Source organism: Patiria miniata, unplaced genomic scaffold (genome assembly GCF_015706575.1).
Source record: "Patiria miniata isolate m_02_andy unplaced genomic scaffold, ASM1570657v1 HiC_scaffold_2, whole genome shotgun sequence".
In the NCBI taxonomy this organism is placed as follows: domain Eukaryota; kingdom Metazoa; phylum Echinodermata; class Asteroidea; order Valvatida; family Asterinidae; genus Patiria; species Patiria miniata.
Genome location: NW_024037058.1, coordinates 13,545,572 through 13,564,637, shown reverse-complemented (window position 1 = coordinate 13,564,637; position 19,066 = coordinate 13,545,572). Strand labels below are relative to the sequence as shown.

At 42.4% G+C, this 19,066-nt stretch overlaps 1 protein-coding gene across 1 annotated transcript in view; it reads left to right on the top strand.

The window, feature by feature from the left end:
- The window catches only part of LOC119726590 (GATA-binding factor 2-like), a 47,041-nt gene extending 29,771 nt beyond the window's left edge, over positions 1-17,270 (top strand). The window contains exon 6 of the mRNA XM_038198324.1: positions 16,771-17,270. Within this exon, the coding sequence (XP_038054252.1) occupies positions 16,771-17,169 (399 nt within the window). The 3' untranslated portion in view covers positions 17,170-17,270. The remainder of the gene's footprint in view (positions 1-16,770) is intronic.
- Positions 17,271-19,066: the final 1,796 nt, after the last annotated feature.

Sequence of the window (19,066 nt, the reverse complement as noted above, 5' to 3'; positions counted from 1 at the left end):
TTGGAAGGACATTTCTAGGGGCAGGCAATAATGGTGGATGCATAGGCCTACTATCGTATTCTCGTTGTGGTAGCGCGTTGTGATACAATCTTATTGAAAACGTACCCGTTATGTTCGATGCCAAAGAGCTTTCTGATCAGTCGAGTTTGCAGTTGCATCAAACTTCATGACGAATACCACAGCAAGATTCAATGTGAAAATGTGTTTATCTGATTTAAGCTGAATTGTTTGTACACCTTCCGCAATGAATTATTATATATAAGAACTCGATATAGTCTCGATAGTCTTTCTTATACCAATATTTTGTATGCTGGGTGAACGGTCCGTTGATGTAGCTTGTGTCTTCCTGAAGAGAAGACGGGGATTTCCTCCCCAATTTAGAGATAATCATCCCGGGGATTAGGAATCTTTCCGTTCCACGCCTCATGCCATTGTGGGTCCACTCATCCTCACACCATGATGCAGCTGACTGAGGCTGCATCAGTGCTGAGTGTGCGTTGCAGTGGTTTGGCTATTGGGTGATTTGCCCTCGGCGTTAGCCCGTCATCAAGTCCCTCTGGGGGAGCTTTCGAGTGTCATCGCTGAGCCACGCTTTTTCGCGCGCGATTCGACAACCGGCTCCACCTTCGCAACAGGTTCAGTGCAGGCCTCCTCCGTAAGAGGATCTGTTTGGCTTGCATTCATGGTAATTGGGAGAAAGGTCTCAATAATAAGGGAGGCTTGATTTCAGGTACCCATGGAGGAAGAAACTTCATGAATGCTCGAACAAAGTGTAAACCAATTAGTAACGCGTAACGTCACAAGGAAGAGGGGCACATTAGTGAATCCCCAGTTCAAGGTCTTTGTCTCTCATATCCTCCCCTCTCCAGAACAGCGTCTTACCCCCCCCCCCTCAACTTCCCGCAAGTCCTTTTTTTTCAATTCAGACCCTGATAGATACACCACTGATGATGTCAACGCGGTTTAACTCGATTACTCGTGTAGATACATGTACATGTAGTCGGTTATCTCCATTAATTGCTCAATTAACGCTGTTAATTAGGAGTTTGCCTTTTTTTAATCCACATTGGCCGTCGTGGAGCCAATACCACGCGTGATGGACGGTGCATGCTTATATCTCAATTGAGGCGCGTGTCACTGATTTTGACAGGTTGTCACAATCGGTTAGCTCCCGCCGCCTGCCAATATAATATGGATGGGGTTCCGGATGTTGGTAAAAAGAGAAATAGTAATTTGCAATCTAGCCAGAAATATGCCCCAAAAAAACACCGAAAAGTGCGAGTGCAACTAAAGTTCTGGCCGTCTTGCATGAAAGTCTTGCATGAAATCTATCAAAATGATCCCTGGCAGAGCTGCCATGCGACGCCCAAAATATGGAACACCATACTTTAGAAATTGATGTGTACCTAGAATTATAGCGATTTGTCACGTGACTATAACATTACTGCACATATTTTGCTTCCATTTACAAACATTTCACAAACATCTTTCCCAATTCAGGCGATTCACAATGCAGTGCGCCACCAAGAGTTTGCCACGGAGAGTCCATTTTTCAAGTTTACGGTCGACAAAACATGGCCCATTTGAATGAGTGTCGGTAGACGACTTGAGATAATATGTCTTAGATTGGGGCATAGCGTTCTGCCGCCTTACAAAAAAAACCCACCATATTGATAACAAGAAAAGAAATGGGCAAACAGACCCTCGAATCATACGCTTACGAAACCCCTGACTGAAAAAACTAACAATTTCAAATGTCCCGCGCTGCGAATTTGTCGACCATCTCCCACAGTGCACTGGGAAAAATGAACTCTCCGTAGCAAACTCTTGATGGCGCACTGCATTGTGAATCGCCCGAATTGTTACAAACAATTTTTGGTCGGTATTTAATTTATTTTGTTAAATACTTTTTTTTTGAAATTTTAAATTTGGTTGTTATATTTTGTGGAAAACTTATGCAGCCTTATTTTGGTCAATTTTCCGGGGACCGACCGACAGACCGACCTACCACCAAGTGACACATAGAAGCTCCTGCCAGATATGTTATGATGCCATAAACACAGTGACTGTTCCCCATTTTGATGAATTTTGAGCAACATGAATCATAACCATAAAAGATAGAAATATCGTGCAATTTCACGGGGAAAATACAAGGAGCCAGCTCGTAAGAATGATGGGGACAATTACCGAGAAGTGGTCCCCTCCCATTCCAAGGTCCTACATCTTGGGTCCCGTGGATGCATGTTATTATGCCCACCCGTTTATGGGTGGGGAGTTGACGAGTTTAGACGGGACCTAGACCAAGTGCAGCAGGTCCCTCGGGAATAGGGAGTCAGACGCACCGCTCAATCTTATGTCGTCTCGGTCCCAGACCGCCGTCTGTATGTAATTTTGATTGATTGACGTTCCAGGATATGCTAAAGTTCTCGGCCCTTTCCAGGCGGTGAGAATCATATACAATTTCACATACCCAATCGTTTAATTGTAAATGTGTTTCACGCTTAAAACCCATGCAGGTCTGCACATTTTGTAGCTGATTAAAGTTAATCGAGAAAATAGCCCCAATTACTGTTGTATTGTGACATATTAACATGTTATAACCCTCAAATATTCCATCATGCGAGAAATTCTAAAAGACTATAGCCTTGAGGTGAAGGTCGAGGGTAGTTGTTTTGTATCGCTATAGGCATGAGTAACCATTTGTCCATCTAAATATAACAAAGAACATCCTCTCAGACGCCTGCAACGCAAAACATTTTTTCGGGGACCTCCACACCTAGTAGACCGCTTTGTTAGATGAGAGAATATAGTTTTAGCTTAAAGGCAGTATACAACATTCGCAAACATTAAAAAACAAAGCTACAAAATTAGTATGAAATACCTTACTGAACTGTTAGTTAATGACAGTATAGAAAGCATCCTGTGTAAAATCACGGCACCTGGTGTGCTGACATTTTCAAGAAAGGTTATTTTTTTTCAACGATGGTCGGGCTTTTTTGTAAATCCTGCCCCTTTATTTACTAAAGATAGTTCACATTTTGTTAGCAGTCGGAATACACATCTGTGCACGGGTACAAGCCAGCTAGATTGGTTCCCTGACCTTACAATTCCCCGACGTCCATAAAGTGCTCTGTTTCATCTGAAATGGGGCCAGGGAACATGATATTTGTCTTGGTTTTTCCTGCATGTATACGAACACAAAACTGTAAACAGGTCAGTGTAACAATACTTGCTATAAAAACTACCCCCCCCCAAAAAAAAATCAATCCATTTTTGGAAATTACAGCAAAAGCATGTTACCTTTATAATGGTGGAATCCATTATTAGCTGCTCTGTGTGGATGTTTTCAGACGTCTATTTTATTCTATTGCATTCGAACGTATTGTGTAAAACAGTAGTTTATGTCAAAAATCCAGGGCAGTTTGGAACAGTTTGCAAGGGTGAACAGGAGGAGCCTTTAAGGCGCTGCGGGGATCACACTGGGTGAACTAGAAAGCACTCAGAGAGCGCAAACCTCCCGAGGCAAAATAATCCCCGCCATATCGTCCGTACTACACCCAAAAGAAATACTCGCATAAATGGTGGAGAATCCTTTAATAAAAATCCTGGATCCAGACCCAGATCCAGATCGATTCCAAAATCTAATCGATTTGTAGGCCTATACTTGTACCAAGGACCGTCCCTTAACACATTTTCTTGCAAATCCATCCAAAACTTGTTAACAGACAAACCAACCTACCAACCAACAAACTAACCAAATCCGATGAAAACATAACCTCCTTGGCGGAGGTACTAATGACGAAAGCAATTGTTTTAGAAGTAAAAAAAAACTATTTGCATAAGGAGTTTGCGAAAGAACCATATGGAAAAACTCAAGTAAAAAGATCCTACTATAGCACGGCACAGCGTGTTGCAATGGTCATATGTCATATATCAGTTACTGATGTCGTTAATAATTACAAATGGATGAAAATCCTTATGCCATCGTTACGAATTAACAACTCCTACAGAGCGGAAATATTTATTACATTTGTTGCCATTCACATGTCATAATTGCTTATATATGGTCCCGAGTATATGTCATAATTCCAATTCCGCTTAACGCAAGTCCAGCGATGAATTCGATCTTCTTTTCCTAACGGTCGCTAGCTTGGAGCCCGTTGATGACTGGCTCATTGGTACGCTAACTGGAGTTGACGTTTCGCTCCCAGACGATTGCTCTTATCTCCCCAAAACATAGTCATTTTCTTTCCAGATGAAGAAGCGAGCGTGGGCACTCCCTCCCGACCCTCCATCAAACTTAATCCCCCTCATAAACATGTGACGACGGAATGAGCGACGGGGCCTGAGAGAGAGAGAAAAAAACAAATCATCATCATCGCTATCAAATGAAGTCCCCTCCCCCGGGCCTGTCCACGCGAAGTCATACTTCACGCCGTATTACGAGAATACCTGCTATTGATACGAATAGGTCAGATGTGACGTCTTGCAAAGGCAGGCATTAATTGATTCTAATTGACGATCTTCTATTGATAGAAGTACCAGAAATTAGCGGCTGCCAAACATGACTGCGTACCGCGGAGGAGGGAGGGGTAGATTGTGTATATACGAGCTTGGGCTTTTTGTAAGCAATATGCTGTTGAAGATAACGGATTTTCCAACGGTAAATATCGGGGTGTTGTCCGTTTTCCCCCTCGCTCTGAAGGGTCCCTTGGGGACTGGGATTAACTCGGCTCGCCAGACGACATGGGTGGGGTCATCTTTGCTTTAACCCCCCCCCCCCCCCTCCTGTGCGTGAATGTTTTTATTTAGACGCATATTTGGTAGGGCACACAACCGCACACGTCTGTTAATTGGGGACCAAACGTGGGGGTACCAATATGGATAGTGCTGGGGCGTTATCACTGTTTTGTGGTAGTGTAGGATATGAGAGTAGCCCCATGCCGATACGTAATCCAGCATCCTGCAGCTGATCCACAACGTAACACTATTGTCAACCATTACTTCTCTTTTAATTAATAGCTATGTTATGTCCATATATCGAGTGATTCCAAGAAAATGGTCCGTGTCCGTTTTGGTTTATTGGTTATTGCAGGTACATATGTGCACTTCCGTGAAAGAATGATTTACGGGCTTTGTCTCGTTAGCCATCGGTATATTGGCTTCCTGGAAATGTGGACGGAAATTTAGTTCAACCAAAGAATTCGAATTCAAATTGTAAACCGGTAGCTTAGGTCAACTTTCAGCTCATTGCAACTCCTTTATTAGGGCGTCCCGTCTGTATTTATCTGGTTCTCATGATTGTTTGCCTCTAAAATTGGCCGACTAAAATAAAATCTTGGTTTGATATCACTAAACCCCCAAAATAAGTAAATTTTGGCAAGATGTATAGTTGACGTACATTATCTGCACCGTGCAGCTCACTAACGCTTTGGCTGTACTGGCAGGCATGCCGTAACAATAAAGCTAAACTATAGACTCGTGATATGATGAGAGGGAACACCGATCGCATCTCCTGATTTTGCAAAATCGGATATTATTTTTCTGTAGCTTTTCAAACAACATAGGGCTTGATTGCCTGGATTTGATATTCGTATATATTTTATTTCATCAAATTATCATTGGTTAGTTGAGGATCCCGACAGGGTCGGTGCCTCAGCAGTAAAAAACAAAAACGATCGATTTCTTGAATCGGGAGTCCAAAATAGGGTTGGTCTTAAATGAGAACCAAGAAATACAAAAAAGATGCCCTTGTCATAAACAATATACATACAATTCACACCTAAAGGCGTAAGAGCAATAATTGAATAAATCAGAGTAAATGCAGTTTTTAGTTCAGAGGCTGAGCACGTCCGTGGAATTAAGTGTTAGGTTTCTGGATTGCTCGGGCAGAACTGAAAGTTCCTTAAAATTCAATAAATTTTACTAATTCAAACAAGAAACGTACAATCTTGTGCATAATATGCACAAATCCGCACCAGCGTGTATGTCTAGAACGGAAGCTGGTGTCTGTATGATTGGATTTTGGAAGGTTTCGTTGAAACTGAAACACATCCACACTTCAGAGGCTAGAGAATCCCTTTAAAACTCAGCCTTATACACAACAGGGTACATGGGTATATACTTCACATTGTGACGTCAGTATAGCAGCGTGCTAGGTTCGTTGTTGGTGGGGGGGGGGGGGGTCGAGAGAGAGAGGAAGGACCTTTTCCTGGTTGGGAGTTCTTATCAGAGCGCATCAGAGCATCCTGCTCACTGGCTATCTGTATCCGCTCTACACGGCTGGCTTCCTGCCTGTATGATCCAGGGAGGCTCCACGCTGGTGCGCGCTGGGTGTCTATGGGGACACAGAGTATAAAGGGGGCTGGGTGTCATGATGTAAGAACAGCTCCCCAAGCTATATAGCCTGGGATAAAGATATATATAGGGGTAAGATCATTTGGCCTTTTCGCCAGTGAAGTTTGTTGGAAGTTTGTAGGCCCTATAGGCAGCCAAACAAATATCCCCTTCGCATGTATGCATAGGAAATCAGTGGCCGTCACTATATGGGGTCCATCTGATGGGGGACATTTTTGGGGAAGGGTTGGGGATTTTCTGTACGAAAGTATTCAATTAGCTTTGAACAATAGAAACCTAGGTTTGCCTTCCCAAAAATTCTGAGGGCTTGGGGTCATAAAAGGGGAACAGGCCTCAAGCGGGGCGGTGCCACCCCACAATCTGCCCCTTCCGTAGTTTCGCCATTTGGGAAAACGCATAAATGGTTTGCATCTAACATAAAAGATCTTTGATTTAATTTGTTTGTGCTCATGATTTCAGGGATTTTTTATTGTTTCGAAACCAGCTAATTTTTCGATGATTGTTACTCGGGACGTGCTTTTGAAACGTTACTTCCCTGTACTTGGCACTTTTTTTGTGGTTAACCATGATTTAACGGAATGAGGAAGTAACTAAAATCGTTTAACTTTCGCTTCGTTCCGTTTCCTGTTTGGAGTTTATCAAAAAATATATAAAAAATGATGACCTTTGTGGAAGGTCAATAAGCAGGATCATTGACTTCGTTCTTATTTTTCCACGTGTATTTGATTTAACGGAGGAGGAACGAATATCTAAGACTTTTTACAGCTGCCCAAATGCTCTTTTTCCCCCATGAGTCTCCCCCCCCCCCCCCCCCCCCCCCCCCCCCCCCCCCCAGGCGGAGAGAGAAAGCAATCAATCTGGGACAAGCGTGGCCCGCGGGGGTAAAGCCTATACAGCGAAGGGAAAACAAGTTTGGATCGCCTTTCCCAAAATAAAGTTTGTTATCGGGCACATCCTGGCCCTAGTGCAGCCTGGGTATAGGCTCCCTCTAGAACTCCCATAAACCTACGTCAGAGTACGGGCGCTATGACGTAAATGGATGGACCCTTGGGAGCGGGTCACGAGGGACCGCTTTGCGGGGGCCGCGTGCGCCTGCACGCGGCGTGTACTATCGCCGAAGCCCCGCTACATTGCAGCATGTGCTCTACCGGGGTACTTTTCTGTTTATAGAGTCAAATCTGAGGTCGTTACGTGGAAACTAGGCTGGCTTATTTAATGTCAACCCTCAGTGGAGAGACTAATGCGTGTAGGGTGCCTGATAAACAAGACTTTCAGGATATCGGAGCTGGGTGTTTGTCTGCTTGGAAATCATGGATCAAGAAAGACAGGGGAAAACCGTCTGGAAAAAAATGTTGGCAGTCAAAACTAGAACTTAGCTTAGTAAACAAAACCTTAGTAAACAAAACCTGTTTGACCGTCAATGATATGAGCATCAAACGCACAATGGTACAGGAAAATTTCCAAACTACAACAATTAAGTAAAAACAGACCCGTCCCTTTTTGTGTTTTTTTTTTTAGTTGTACTTGAGCTAATACAGTCTTGATGTTTCTTTTATTATGAGTATTCCCCAATAGAAAGCCATTGACAATACAATAGGAAGTATTGTTCTTATCTGTTTCCTTGATTTTTTTCACGTGCGTGGACAAGCTAAACCATTCATGGAAGGGTTGTCATGTCGGTGTCTTTGTACCGAATATACCTTTTTTGTTGTGTTAAGATCCCTGGCGGAGAATTCAGGAGGAATTTCTACTAAGTAAAACAAGCACCAAGTACGAGATTACTACATATACTGCAGAAGCGCCACCTAGCGTTACCCATTGTAACATTTTTAAGGAATCGCCAGGTAACCGATAACTAAACCATTCATGGAAGGGTTGTCATGTTGGTGTCTTTATGCCGAATACACCTACTGGTATGTTAACATCCCTGGCGGAGAATTCAGGAGGAATTTCTACCAAGTACCAAGTACGAGAAACTTAATAAGCCTACCAGACAAAAAAACGCCACCTAGCGTTACCCATTGTAACATTGGAACCGATAACTAATGTACAGCATTGTTTCACGGATTCCCGATAAAGAGTTGGAGTATAGATCATCATGTCTAACAAGCTAAAAGTGTCAATGGAAACAGTTCACTCGGTAGCCATACACGCTAAGGAATATCGACTTTCACTGGGAGAACTTGTTTAGATTGTTTATCAAGCTGAGCTTTCGGTTATTCTCTTCTCGTCCTTGAAAGCTCAGCAGAGGTCTTGGAATCGTTTTCTCAACGCACTTAAAAAATTCACCCCAGAAATGCCAGAATAATGACGCCCTACTTCCGTGACGGCGCTAATAAAACTCGTTTGGAGATCACAAATGAAAGTGAAAGACGCGGAAATGAGGTATCAGCATATTCCCAAAACACCATCAATTGTGAAAGTTTTTCCAAATTGTTGTAAAAGGAGACGACCGAAATTGACTGGCAAACGGGCAGTAAACAGCCCTCACGCTGAGTGCAGCGTGCCGCCTCGTCCAAGGCGATCGGCTCACGGGGGCCTTGGGTCGGCGTGTGGCATGCGCGTGGCTGCCAGAGATAAGAATCTTAAAGGGGCCCATTAAATTTGGCAAGTTTTCCTGCCCGGCTTTGGTGATGGTGGTTTTGCTTAATATGCTGTTGCAGTTGCCTATCGCGGTTTCCCTTTCACTGTGGCACGTTCACTGCAGTCCCTATATTAAGAGAAATATACAAATCTAAATTGAACCTCAGCACAAAACGACAACGTACGACCCTTCGAAACCTACCATTGTTTTGATTACAGTAATTTTAGATAAGTTTAGCCTAAGCATTAAACAGTTTCCTTCGCTAGAACATTACCAATCCTCCTTTACCTGTATTTCAGATAGACTCATGAGTCATGACTCCCTCCCCCTCACTCTGCCCCGCCCCTTTCTCAACTGATTCAGCTGACGAGCTATTAAGTTAGCACCTACAAACCTGGCATGGCCTGGAATAAGTGACGCGCACGGTACACGTGTCTGTATTTTGGGGCCCGGTATAAGTTACCCCTTCAAGTAGCAAGGAAATGTTGATTTTGAGAGGTGCGAAGATTTCAACCTGGGACACGCGGCGCAAGAGATAAGCATCGTGCGGGCGATGACAGAAATTGTTCGGGTCATAAAACAGCAGTCGAGAAAAGCACCTTTGCCTTTACTAAGAGTTGTAAAGTAAGGCTGTGTCCGAATCGGGCTACGGCTTTGTTATAGCATGGAGGTAGGTTATAGTGTGCATGTTTCGCGTATTGTAAATGTCAAACTTCGAAGACCTAGCCAGTATAGCACGGGTTTAACGGCTGTTTCTTGTTAACTCATCATAAGTTTTCATCAACCCATGTGCCAAAAAGTTTACTCGTTTTTCGTCCTTGTTGTATGGATTAATATGCCTTCTTCCCCTTCCAAAGATCAAACTGGAGTGCCCCGTGAAAATAAGAGATCAATAAGAGTGCATTGCGCAAACACTGATAATACTGCAGCTATAAACCAAAGCTGAGAATACCAACACTCCAGTGCAGTAACCCGGATCTTGTGATGTCAAGGCAGATCACATAACCACCTGCTGAGATCGTAACAAGTCATACGAAAGTGTAGCCCGGAGAGGAAGTGCTCCTGCCCAGATTTGGTCCAATTCCAGCACTCTCGTTTTCACATCTGCAGCTGCGTGGCTGGCCGGATAATTGAGCCATGGTTGTAAATCAATTGAGAAGGATGTAAAGAAATGGGAACGTAAATCCATTTAATATGATGACTGATATTTGCTTAGAAACATAACGGTGTTTAATTGGCTCAAAATACTTTAATCACAATTTATGGCATGTCCTTCTGGCTTATAAGTTCTTCCGGTCCAATAAATCTGGCGGCAGCCCTTTCGGTTCGTTTTTTTGAACGAAACGATACGTGCTCACCTTTTATATCGGATACTAAAAACATAAAGTTGTGTATGCCTGTACCCTCTACATATTCAAAGTGAACCTTCTAGAGAGATTAAAAGCATTTGTTTGGATGTCGTCACATTAGCTGCATTTAAGTTTTCCCCATTATCTATAGCTGTCTCCGTCTGGGGTAAGGTTCAGTGTTTTGTCTTGATCCCTAAATTAACGTGGCTGTTAAATTAAAACAACTGTTCAGATTGAAACTGATTTGTCCCGTCTTCGTCTGCACCGATTTCCAATTAGGTCTACGTCATCAGGACTTAGAACGTTTAGAATTCCTGCTGGTTCATTGCCGAGTGCAATAATTCACCAAACTGTTCATGTGCCGAGCTAAAATCATCTGTGGAACCAATCATAATCATTGTACAGCGCATCATGGGATTGTGGGCTGGAGATTTTGCTTACGTATTACGTTCTGCGCTTACTGTATTGATGAGTTCCAAATACGGATTCCCTTTGGCATTGGAATGTCAATAAAGAAGGCCATGAATGGATATGACAGTAACGTCTGGAAGCTCTATTCACCGTGGTCTGACCGACCACCTGTTTTAAATGTTATTATTTTCCAAGGTTATGTGGCATATAATAGACTCGTATATAGACTAACTAGCCTACATTGATCATCTTGTTTCATATCCAAGAGCACGTGGAATGTGTTGGCATGTTGCCAGCTCGTGCAGTTAGCTTTTCGTGGAAGTACTAATCGTGATACATTGTTCATGTATCAACATTATCAACTACAACAAAGACATAGTTTATATCCTACCGAAGAAAAATAATGGTAAACATTTTTTTTGCTTTTTGTATTCAAATGTAATGACGTCCTACATTAATTTCAAACGAACCACTTTACTGGAACATCATGAAGTTGATGAGCTACCCTCTCTGACAAATAGATGATTCTGTTGAACATAATTGTCATATACGGGGTGAGTCAAAAAGAAACTAGTGACCGAATTTGAATTTTTTTTTTTTTTTTTTTATTTTGGCATGCTCCATTTAACAAAAGAATAATATGGATAAAGACCATCTTATTGACTTATAACTCTGAAAATTCCATATAGTTAGCATAATTAATTTCCAAGTTGTGTCTATTTCAATAAAACTTTGCTGTCCACCACTGATTAATTACCTATCAACGAACTGATGAATACCCATTGAGTACAACGATTCTCACTCAGCTCAATATAACCAATGGCATTCCACGGACAGCTATGAAAATGGGTTCTTTTATTAAAACATGCATGTATAACTGCTGATGGCATTGATCCATTTCAGTACAATAATATATTTTTTTTCAGATGAGTGGACAAACAGGCTCTTTTGAGATATACTTCATTAGTGTATCAAATTTGATTGCTTTTTAAGAAACAAAATTAATCTGGGGCACTTTCTTTTTTACTCATTCTGCATATACTGCACATTGAAAATCTATTATCATAATCTGTCAAGGTGTAACCAATGTTTGCGCATGTGCGGTGACCCCAATTGCTAGGAAACGCCATTCTTAATGGGGTTAGTATGTCTTTGACCGAGCGGTACTGGAAATAGTGACCTCATGTGTGTCCCACCGCACAGCCGGATGGGTGTTCCTATTCAAAATGGCCTCGATTGTTGTTACTTGCTGGGCATACTGTATATAGGTATTAACATTTGTGAAGGGAATCGTTGATTTACTTTGGAAACCAATTACTCAATGTAGCCATCTCATTCTCAGCTCATCGTCGTGATGACTTGGAGGGTGTACCATGATGCCCGATAGATTTCATTCTTTTTAAGCTCTGGCAGGAGCTTCTACATGTCACTTGATGGTCGGTCGGTCTGTCGGTACCCCCAAAATGACCACAAATATTTAATATAAAAAAATGACAAAATGCCATGCCGTCGTCAGTAAATGCACTTTTGACGAAAATTATCAGGAAACGGGCCTTGTCTCGATCGATGCGCATGCGCGTCTATTTTGCATATGTCCCCGGAAATTTGACCCAAAACGAGCCCCCTAAGTTCCCCATGAAATATATAAGTACCAAATATTAATTGAAAGGAGAAAAAATGAAATACGTAACCAAAATAATGTTTGTAACAATTCGTAAAGTTGTTTATGAAAGGTTTGAGATTTGAAGGCAAGATAATATGCAGTAATTTTAAAGCCACGTAGTATATAGCACGTTATTTTTATGAGAAACTTAGGAGGTTATTTTGGTCAATTTTCAGCGCGTGATTTCGCATTGGACGGTGGCCGGGGCGTTTACACACAATCCTTTCATGCAAGACTTAAAGGGAATATACAACATTTGTAAACATCGAAAAATAAAACTACCAAGTTTTTGCGAAATACCTTAACAGGATGTTGGTAAATGACAGTCTAAAGCATCCTGTAAAATTATGGCACCTGGTATACTGTCATTTTCAAGAAAAGTGGTATTTTTGTATCAATTTCCAACGCTGATCGGCCGATCAGCGTTGGAAACAACTGGCTTTTTTTCAAATACTGGCCCCAATTGACCATTGCACTTGTTTGCAATCGATTACAAACCTATGAACGGGTACGAGCCAGCTAGACTGGTTCCCTGACCTTACAATTCCCCAATGTATGTAAACTGCTCTGTTTCTTCTTATATGGAGTCAGGGAACCAGACTACAGGAAAATGATCGTTTATCTTGGTGTTTATAGCATTTTCGAACCCAAAACCTCCAAAAAGTCAGTGTAACTATATTTGCTTTATATTTCCAACCCCCCAATTCCATCCATTTCTGAAAATTACAGCAAAAGCAAATGATGTATATTCCCTTTAAAGTTTCATGAAAGGCGGCCGGAGCTTATTGTGTACTCGCACTTGTTTCAACATGCGGTGTTTATTTCTACCTGTCGTTTTTAATTTGTTTGTTTCCATGTTTCTGATATAGCATGAGTCACACGCTGGGGTTTGGTGGCAGGATATTGATATTGAAGTGTGCACTGAATGAAAAATTACTTCAATCATATTTCATTATCATTTCTTTACGTTTACGTTCAAATAGTTAGGATGTAAGGCAAAGGAAACATAGTCATGATCAGTTATCCCTTGTGAGTAAATGGTTAATTGTATGCATGACTGTGATTAAGCATTAACATATAAGCAGAAAATTGCTGTTTTTATGCTTTATGGTTTTGACCCATATTCAATAAAATAGCCAAGAGATAAGTGAATTCAAAGTGAACTCAAATTAATGATTGTTTCTATTAGATTTCTGATTTTTTTTTCGGGGGGGGGGGGAATTTCCATCAGCGTCGTTCATGCAAGGTGCTCAACCATGTTGTAGCTGATTACACACCCCCCCCCCCCCCAGGAAAAAGTTAAATGTCCTATACATTATGTGCGCACTACGGTCTTGACCACCAGCCCCACCCCACCCCCCCCCCCCCCCCGGATTTCCGGTTAAAGCCAATCCAGGCAATGAACGTTCATATAATACCCGACGTCACTAGCGTCCTTTGATAGGGCGGTGGGGACCAGGGAAGTTTCTATACAGATGACTATTTTATTGGTTCCCATGCGCCATTTACATTCCTCATGATTAATGGCTATAGCGGAAGCCACAGTACGTTATGTTTGTACGGATCTTGCGCCTTTTCACCGCTAGAGAATTGTTAAGTTCCCTTCTATGATGATCAGCACGGGGGATTCTAATCGCATGGCGTGTTTCCTTGCCACCTGGGCGGGATTTGAACCCCGGCCACAAGGCGGAAAGCTGGGGGAAAATACTAGTGACATCTCGGCCTGACCACTGGAGTGACATGCATCAAAAGTCCCTAAAGAGTCACTCAACTGCCGTCCGCGGCAATTGCAGCCGACAGCCCTGTCGAGCCAATGTACACACGCTAATGACGAACGTATGCGCTCTAATCTGTTTACGATTATGAAACCCGCATCACAAAGTTGGAAATTTGTCGGTAATAACTCTGTGAGATGTAATCTGAACAAAAAATCTCCCTCCTTGCCGCTGTACTAAAAACCCAACGAGAACTCTGACGTTGACAGAGGGACGGCGTAATAAGCTATGACTGGCGAAGGACTGGAAGTTTTGATATTTCTAACGCGCAGGTAGTTGGTTAAGTAAACAAAGGTGCTCTTAATTACAGAGAACATCACGGTCGCGCTAATGGCCTCAGGGAAGTTCCACAAATAGCACAGAGAAATCTGACTTATACTTGACTTGTATGCTTGTTACTGGAGGTTTTGCACATAAAGTATACGTCGACCGCGGTATGACGTCATAAAATACACCGAATGTCAAATCTGGTGCATACCTATGTTTCCCAATACCTAATGTTCCCCAACCCAAACCCTAAACCATATAACCCTAAGGATTTTGGGGAACATAGGTATTGGGCAACATCGGGTAGACCCCGTCAAATCGCAACAGTTCACGTAGTTTCTCCCACGATACTTGTGATTTAATAGCATCTGAGCGCAATCTTGCAGATACCTTTTGAGCAAGCAGAAAACAAAAGTGTTCAAAACTGTTTACCCAAGAGCAGGAGTGCAATATGCCTTTGTCTATATATTTAAAGTAAAGATAATCACTAAAAGCTCGTACTGAATAATTTTGTTCAGTCACTGCCTCACTTGTTTTGAAATGTAGGGCAAATCAGTTCCAATCAATTTTCCAAGATCGATCAGGCCTAATATTCGTCTTATTTAATTCAGAGCAGATCAAAAATTGCCTCCTCCTCAAAATCTGAGAAAACGAGAAAGAGAGAGACCATTTGAAGAAAATTCACTCAGACCTTAATTCGAACCGGCAGCTAATTTGGGCGGGCCGCTGCCAAAATACTTCCCCTCGCAGGACCAGACAGAGAGAAGTGACGGGTCCTGGGCCCGTCCGATCAAACCAGATTCTAGCATCGATAATGTCGCTTATGCTTAAAATCTTGGAGACTACTTCACGAGGTCCTTTTTTTTGTGGAAGTGATTGTGCATTACCGTTGCTTTGTGCGCAGGTAGTATGCACGCTGATGCTATATACCGGGTGTTTTTATGCTGTCTTTACTAAGCATTTCGCTGCTGATGCTACAGTTGTGTAAAATAGACTTCCAAGAGAAACAGAACAAACGAACAGACGACGACGAAAAGCGGTAGGGTGTGGAGTGACAGTCGTTTAAAGACAAGCATGTAATTAAATGCATTAATTTTAGTTTGGCAAACAAAGTACAACACACACAGAGAAACCGACAATTCTGTAGACATGATTTCTTCCATGTGCTTTATGGTGGCTCTGAAGGAACATCACAGTTACGAAATCTCCTTTACAAAAGAATGTTTCAAGATCAAGACAATGCAACAATCATAGTTGCGACACGGCGACTGTATGTACATTTTACGATATCGCGAACAAAAGTTACCACGGAGAAGAAATCAATATCGTCGTAAAGAAAAGCTAAATAATTAGCTGGCATAAGGGTCAATAGATACCCTTCGTCGAGATCTAAAAAGCAATCACAGTCCCTCTCCTTCCAACAACAACAAAAACGCCAAGATGATGACATACACAACCAAGGTTCACAGACAGCCAGACTTACTGACAGGCACAATGTAAGAGTATCCACAACCATATACGAACAGTGACTGAAAGATAGGTACATGTCAGTTTAGTGTTTGATTGACAGTCGTCCTGGGACCAACTAAGAATAGCCCCCTGTACACCCAGTCACGTACTCTGGAGAATCCATGCTCCAGAAAGTAGTAAACACACTTCATAAGTTCATAATTCGGGGAAGGCGGGCACACCCCTTTAATCGTGGTTTTAATTTCGTGCACGGTGACCTAAGGCCGAGTCCGAAATAGGTCACCAGAGCTACATGTACCTGTCTTTGATGGCTTCGTACATTGTCAGCTTTTCCCCAAGGAGTTTAAGTAGTCAAAGACCGAGACAGACAAGTGATCCGGACGTCGCCTTATTCTCATTTTTTTTGGGGGGGGGGGGGGGAGAAGTCCCCAAGGTCCAAATTTGGAACGAAATCGAGGCTACACTTGCAAGAGAAAGAGAGAAAATCGATCGCGTCGTGAATAAGTTGGTTGAAAGGCTAGAATCCAATTAATCAACTAAATCTTGTTAGCACAGTCTCTTTCTCTAACCGACACTGCAAAGGGCCCATGAAACCCATGTCGACCTCCATTATGCTGTTGTATTCATGTTATGAACTCCTGCCGAGTTTTGCAACAGCCAGCTGCATACAGTGCACTGGCTACTGAGGTGCCTGACTACATCTTACATGGGCCTAATACCCAGTGTGGGCTTTGTGGTTCTAAGCAGATGGGAGAACATTAATCAGTTTATTAGATCTTAGTTTCTTAGGTGAATCAAGCAAAAAACCTTTAAACGTTTTGACCCACATGAATTCCTGTACACCTTTGAAATGTGACTGATCAAGGACGCCTTCTCTTGATTATATTTTCCCAGGTCAACCGGCCACTGACGATGAAGAAAGACGGCATCCAGACTCGGAACCGCAAGCTCTCCACCAAGTCCAAGAAGAACAAGGGCAAACTGATCATGGAGTCCATGAAGCCCATGGACGACGGCTACCCCAAGTTCCCCATGTTCGCCGAGCAGCACCAGAACCTGGCCCACTCCCACGCCCACTACCACGGGGGCATGTCGGACTACACCATGGCCGGGCCCACCACCACGTCCCTGCACCACCCGCATCACCACTCGCACGTGGCGCCTCACTCCATGGCGTACAGTCCGTCCTCGTTGTGCAATTCTCTGTACCAGACGGGGCCGACTCACGTTCCGGTGCCCTGTAGTCTGCCCATGTCATCCTCTACTGGATCTATGGTCGGAGCTATGGCGTGAGCCGTGGGGATATGACCGTGAAGCTATGGACCATTGATGAAGAAATAGCCTCGACGGATAGATATTTGCTATCAACCCATGAGGCGCAAAGATAAAAAAAACGGTGCCAAAATAACTCCAGGTATTCAGTGACTTTTCACAGTGACTTTCAATCAGTGCTGTGGTCACGTCCATCACAAGTCCTCGATAGTCCTCAAAAGTCAATCACAAGTTGTCGATAGACCTCTTAAAGTCCATCACAAGCCATCAAATCCTTAGTTGAGTTGCAAGCTTTACAAATGAGCTGTGACAAAGACAAGCCATTCCTTTGTTGTTCATCCGCTGTTACTTTCTCTGGACTCATGACAGACTTGTGAGCGGACTTGTGATGGACTCCACTGCAACACTGCTTCCCACGAGATGCTGTGACCAATAATATTCATGCAGAGCGGCGCCACCGAATAATTCGTCTGATGTTCAAGTAATTGTTTCCAGTTTCATTTTCGAAACAGAGAAAGGAAAAACAAAGCACATTAGAAAGTAGTCCACGAGGCATTTCAGTTTTTCAGGTGTGCCCTAGTGATACACTCTCTTCAATGTCGTTCTTGAAGATTGCTCAAATGAATACATAGGCGTAGGCCAGTAACTGCCGCGACAAATTGGTGCATGGTGCTGAGTGTATACGATCAGTTGCATGATTTTTAAGCACGGTGGAACCATTGCATATGGGAACAACATTGCTGTTACGAAGACAGCATTGTAACATGGTTTCGCAGCCAAATAATGTCTTTAGTGATTCTTCGCGCCATTTTGTGAATAAATCATTACTGCTGTACATTCAGTATAAAAATACTTGTACAAAACATTGTTTGATTGTTCACTGTATAGAATTTAAAAAAAAAAAGGAAAACAATACTTGTACTGTTTCATTGTCTAGAAATTTCAGGCAGTATTCGTATGTTACTTAAAACGTTAATAAGACTGTGTTGTCCAGTGTGAATGTATCTGTATTTGGGAGAATTCTTACAAAACTGCATGTCATGCTTTGTTGCATTAATAATCAACCACTATACGCTTCCTATATAGATGGATCCGGGCACGTGACCACTGTACACTCACGTCACGAGGCCCCCATCAATGGCGAAAGCATTGTGTCGGCTATTGTGCAAAGTTACTGCCCCATGACGGATTATGAACAACAGCTAGCACAATGCTTTCGCCATTGATAGGGGCCTCATCGATGGAAGTGATGGTATGGATTTTACTCCGTGTTCCTAGACCTTGCCTGTGCTAACGAACAAATCATTACCTTAGTTTGCACATTTTGTAAAGTGGTTAGACTGCGAGAGCTTTTATTAGAGTTCTAGTTTTACATGTGCTGTATGTAATGGAATTTGCGTTGTTGACCATCTTCTTCTTTGTCCATCACTATTAAGTACCACAATTAGCCATTCATTCATGTGGCCATTTATAAACTAATTTGTATCTATTTCCGCTTTTCAGAAATATTTTCAAACTTTAGTACTCTCTCTGTCACGAATATTCACTCCCTCTGAAACTTTGGATCAGACGATTTAGAGGGAGATTTTATTCAATCGATTAGATCGAGTTTTCAATCTAGTTCCGACTGAAGCAATTTTTTCATTTTTTTTTCTAAATCTGTCCTAAGATTTGTTTTCATTCAAAATAACCTGCATGGTCACTAGGTTTATTCTTTTGGAAATAAGAGAGCGTGCTGTCATTTAAGACCTACTGGTTTGTGTTTTATTTGGGCTTTCAGAAATGACATTATACAATTACCTCCAGTAGACAAATAAAGAAAGTTTCAATAATCAGTCATATTTATTGAAAACAAAATACAAAATCAGCACAGAATGAACCTGCCTCCCCAGACCGTCTTGCACTTTTTTTTCTCGAG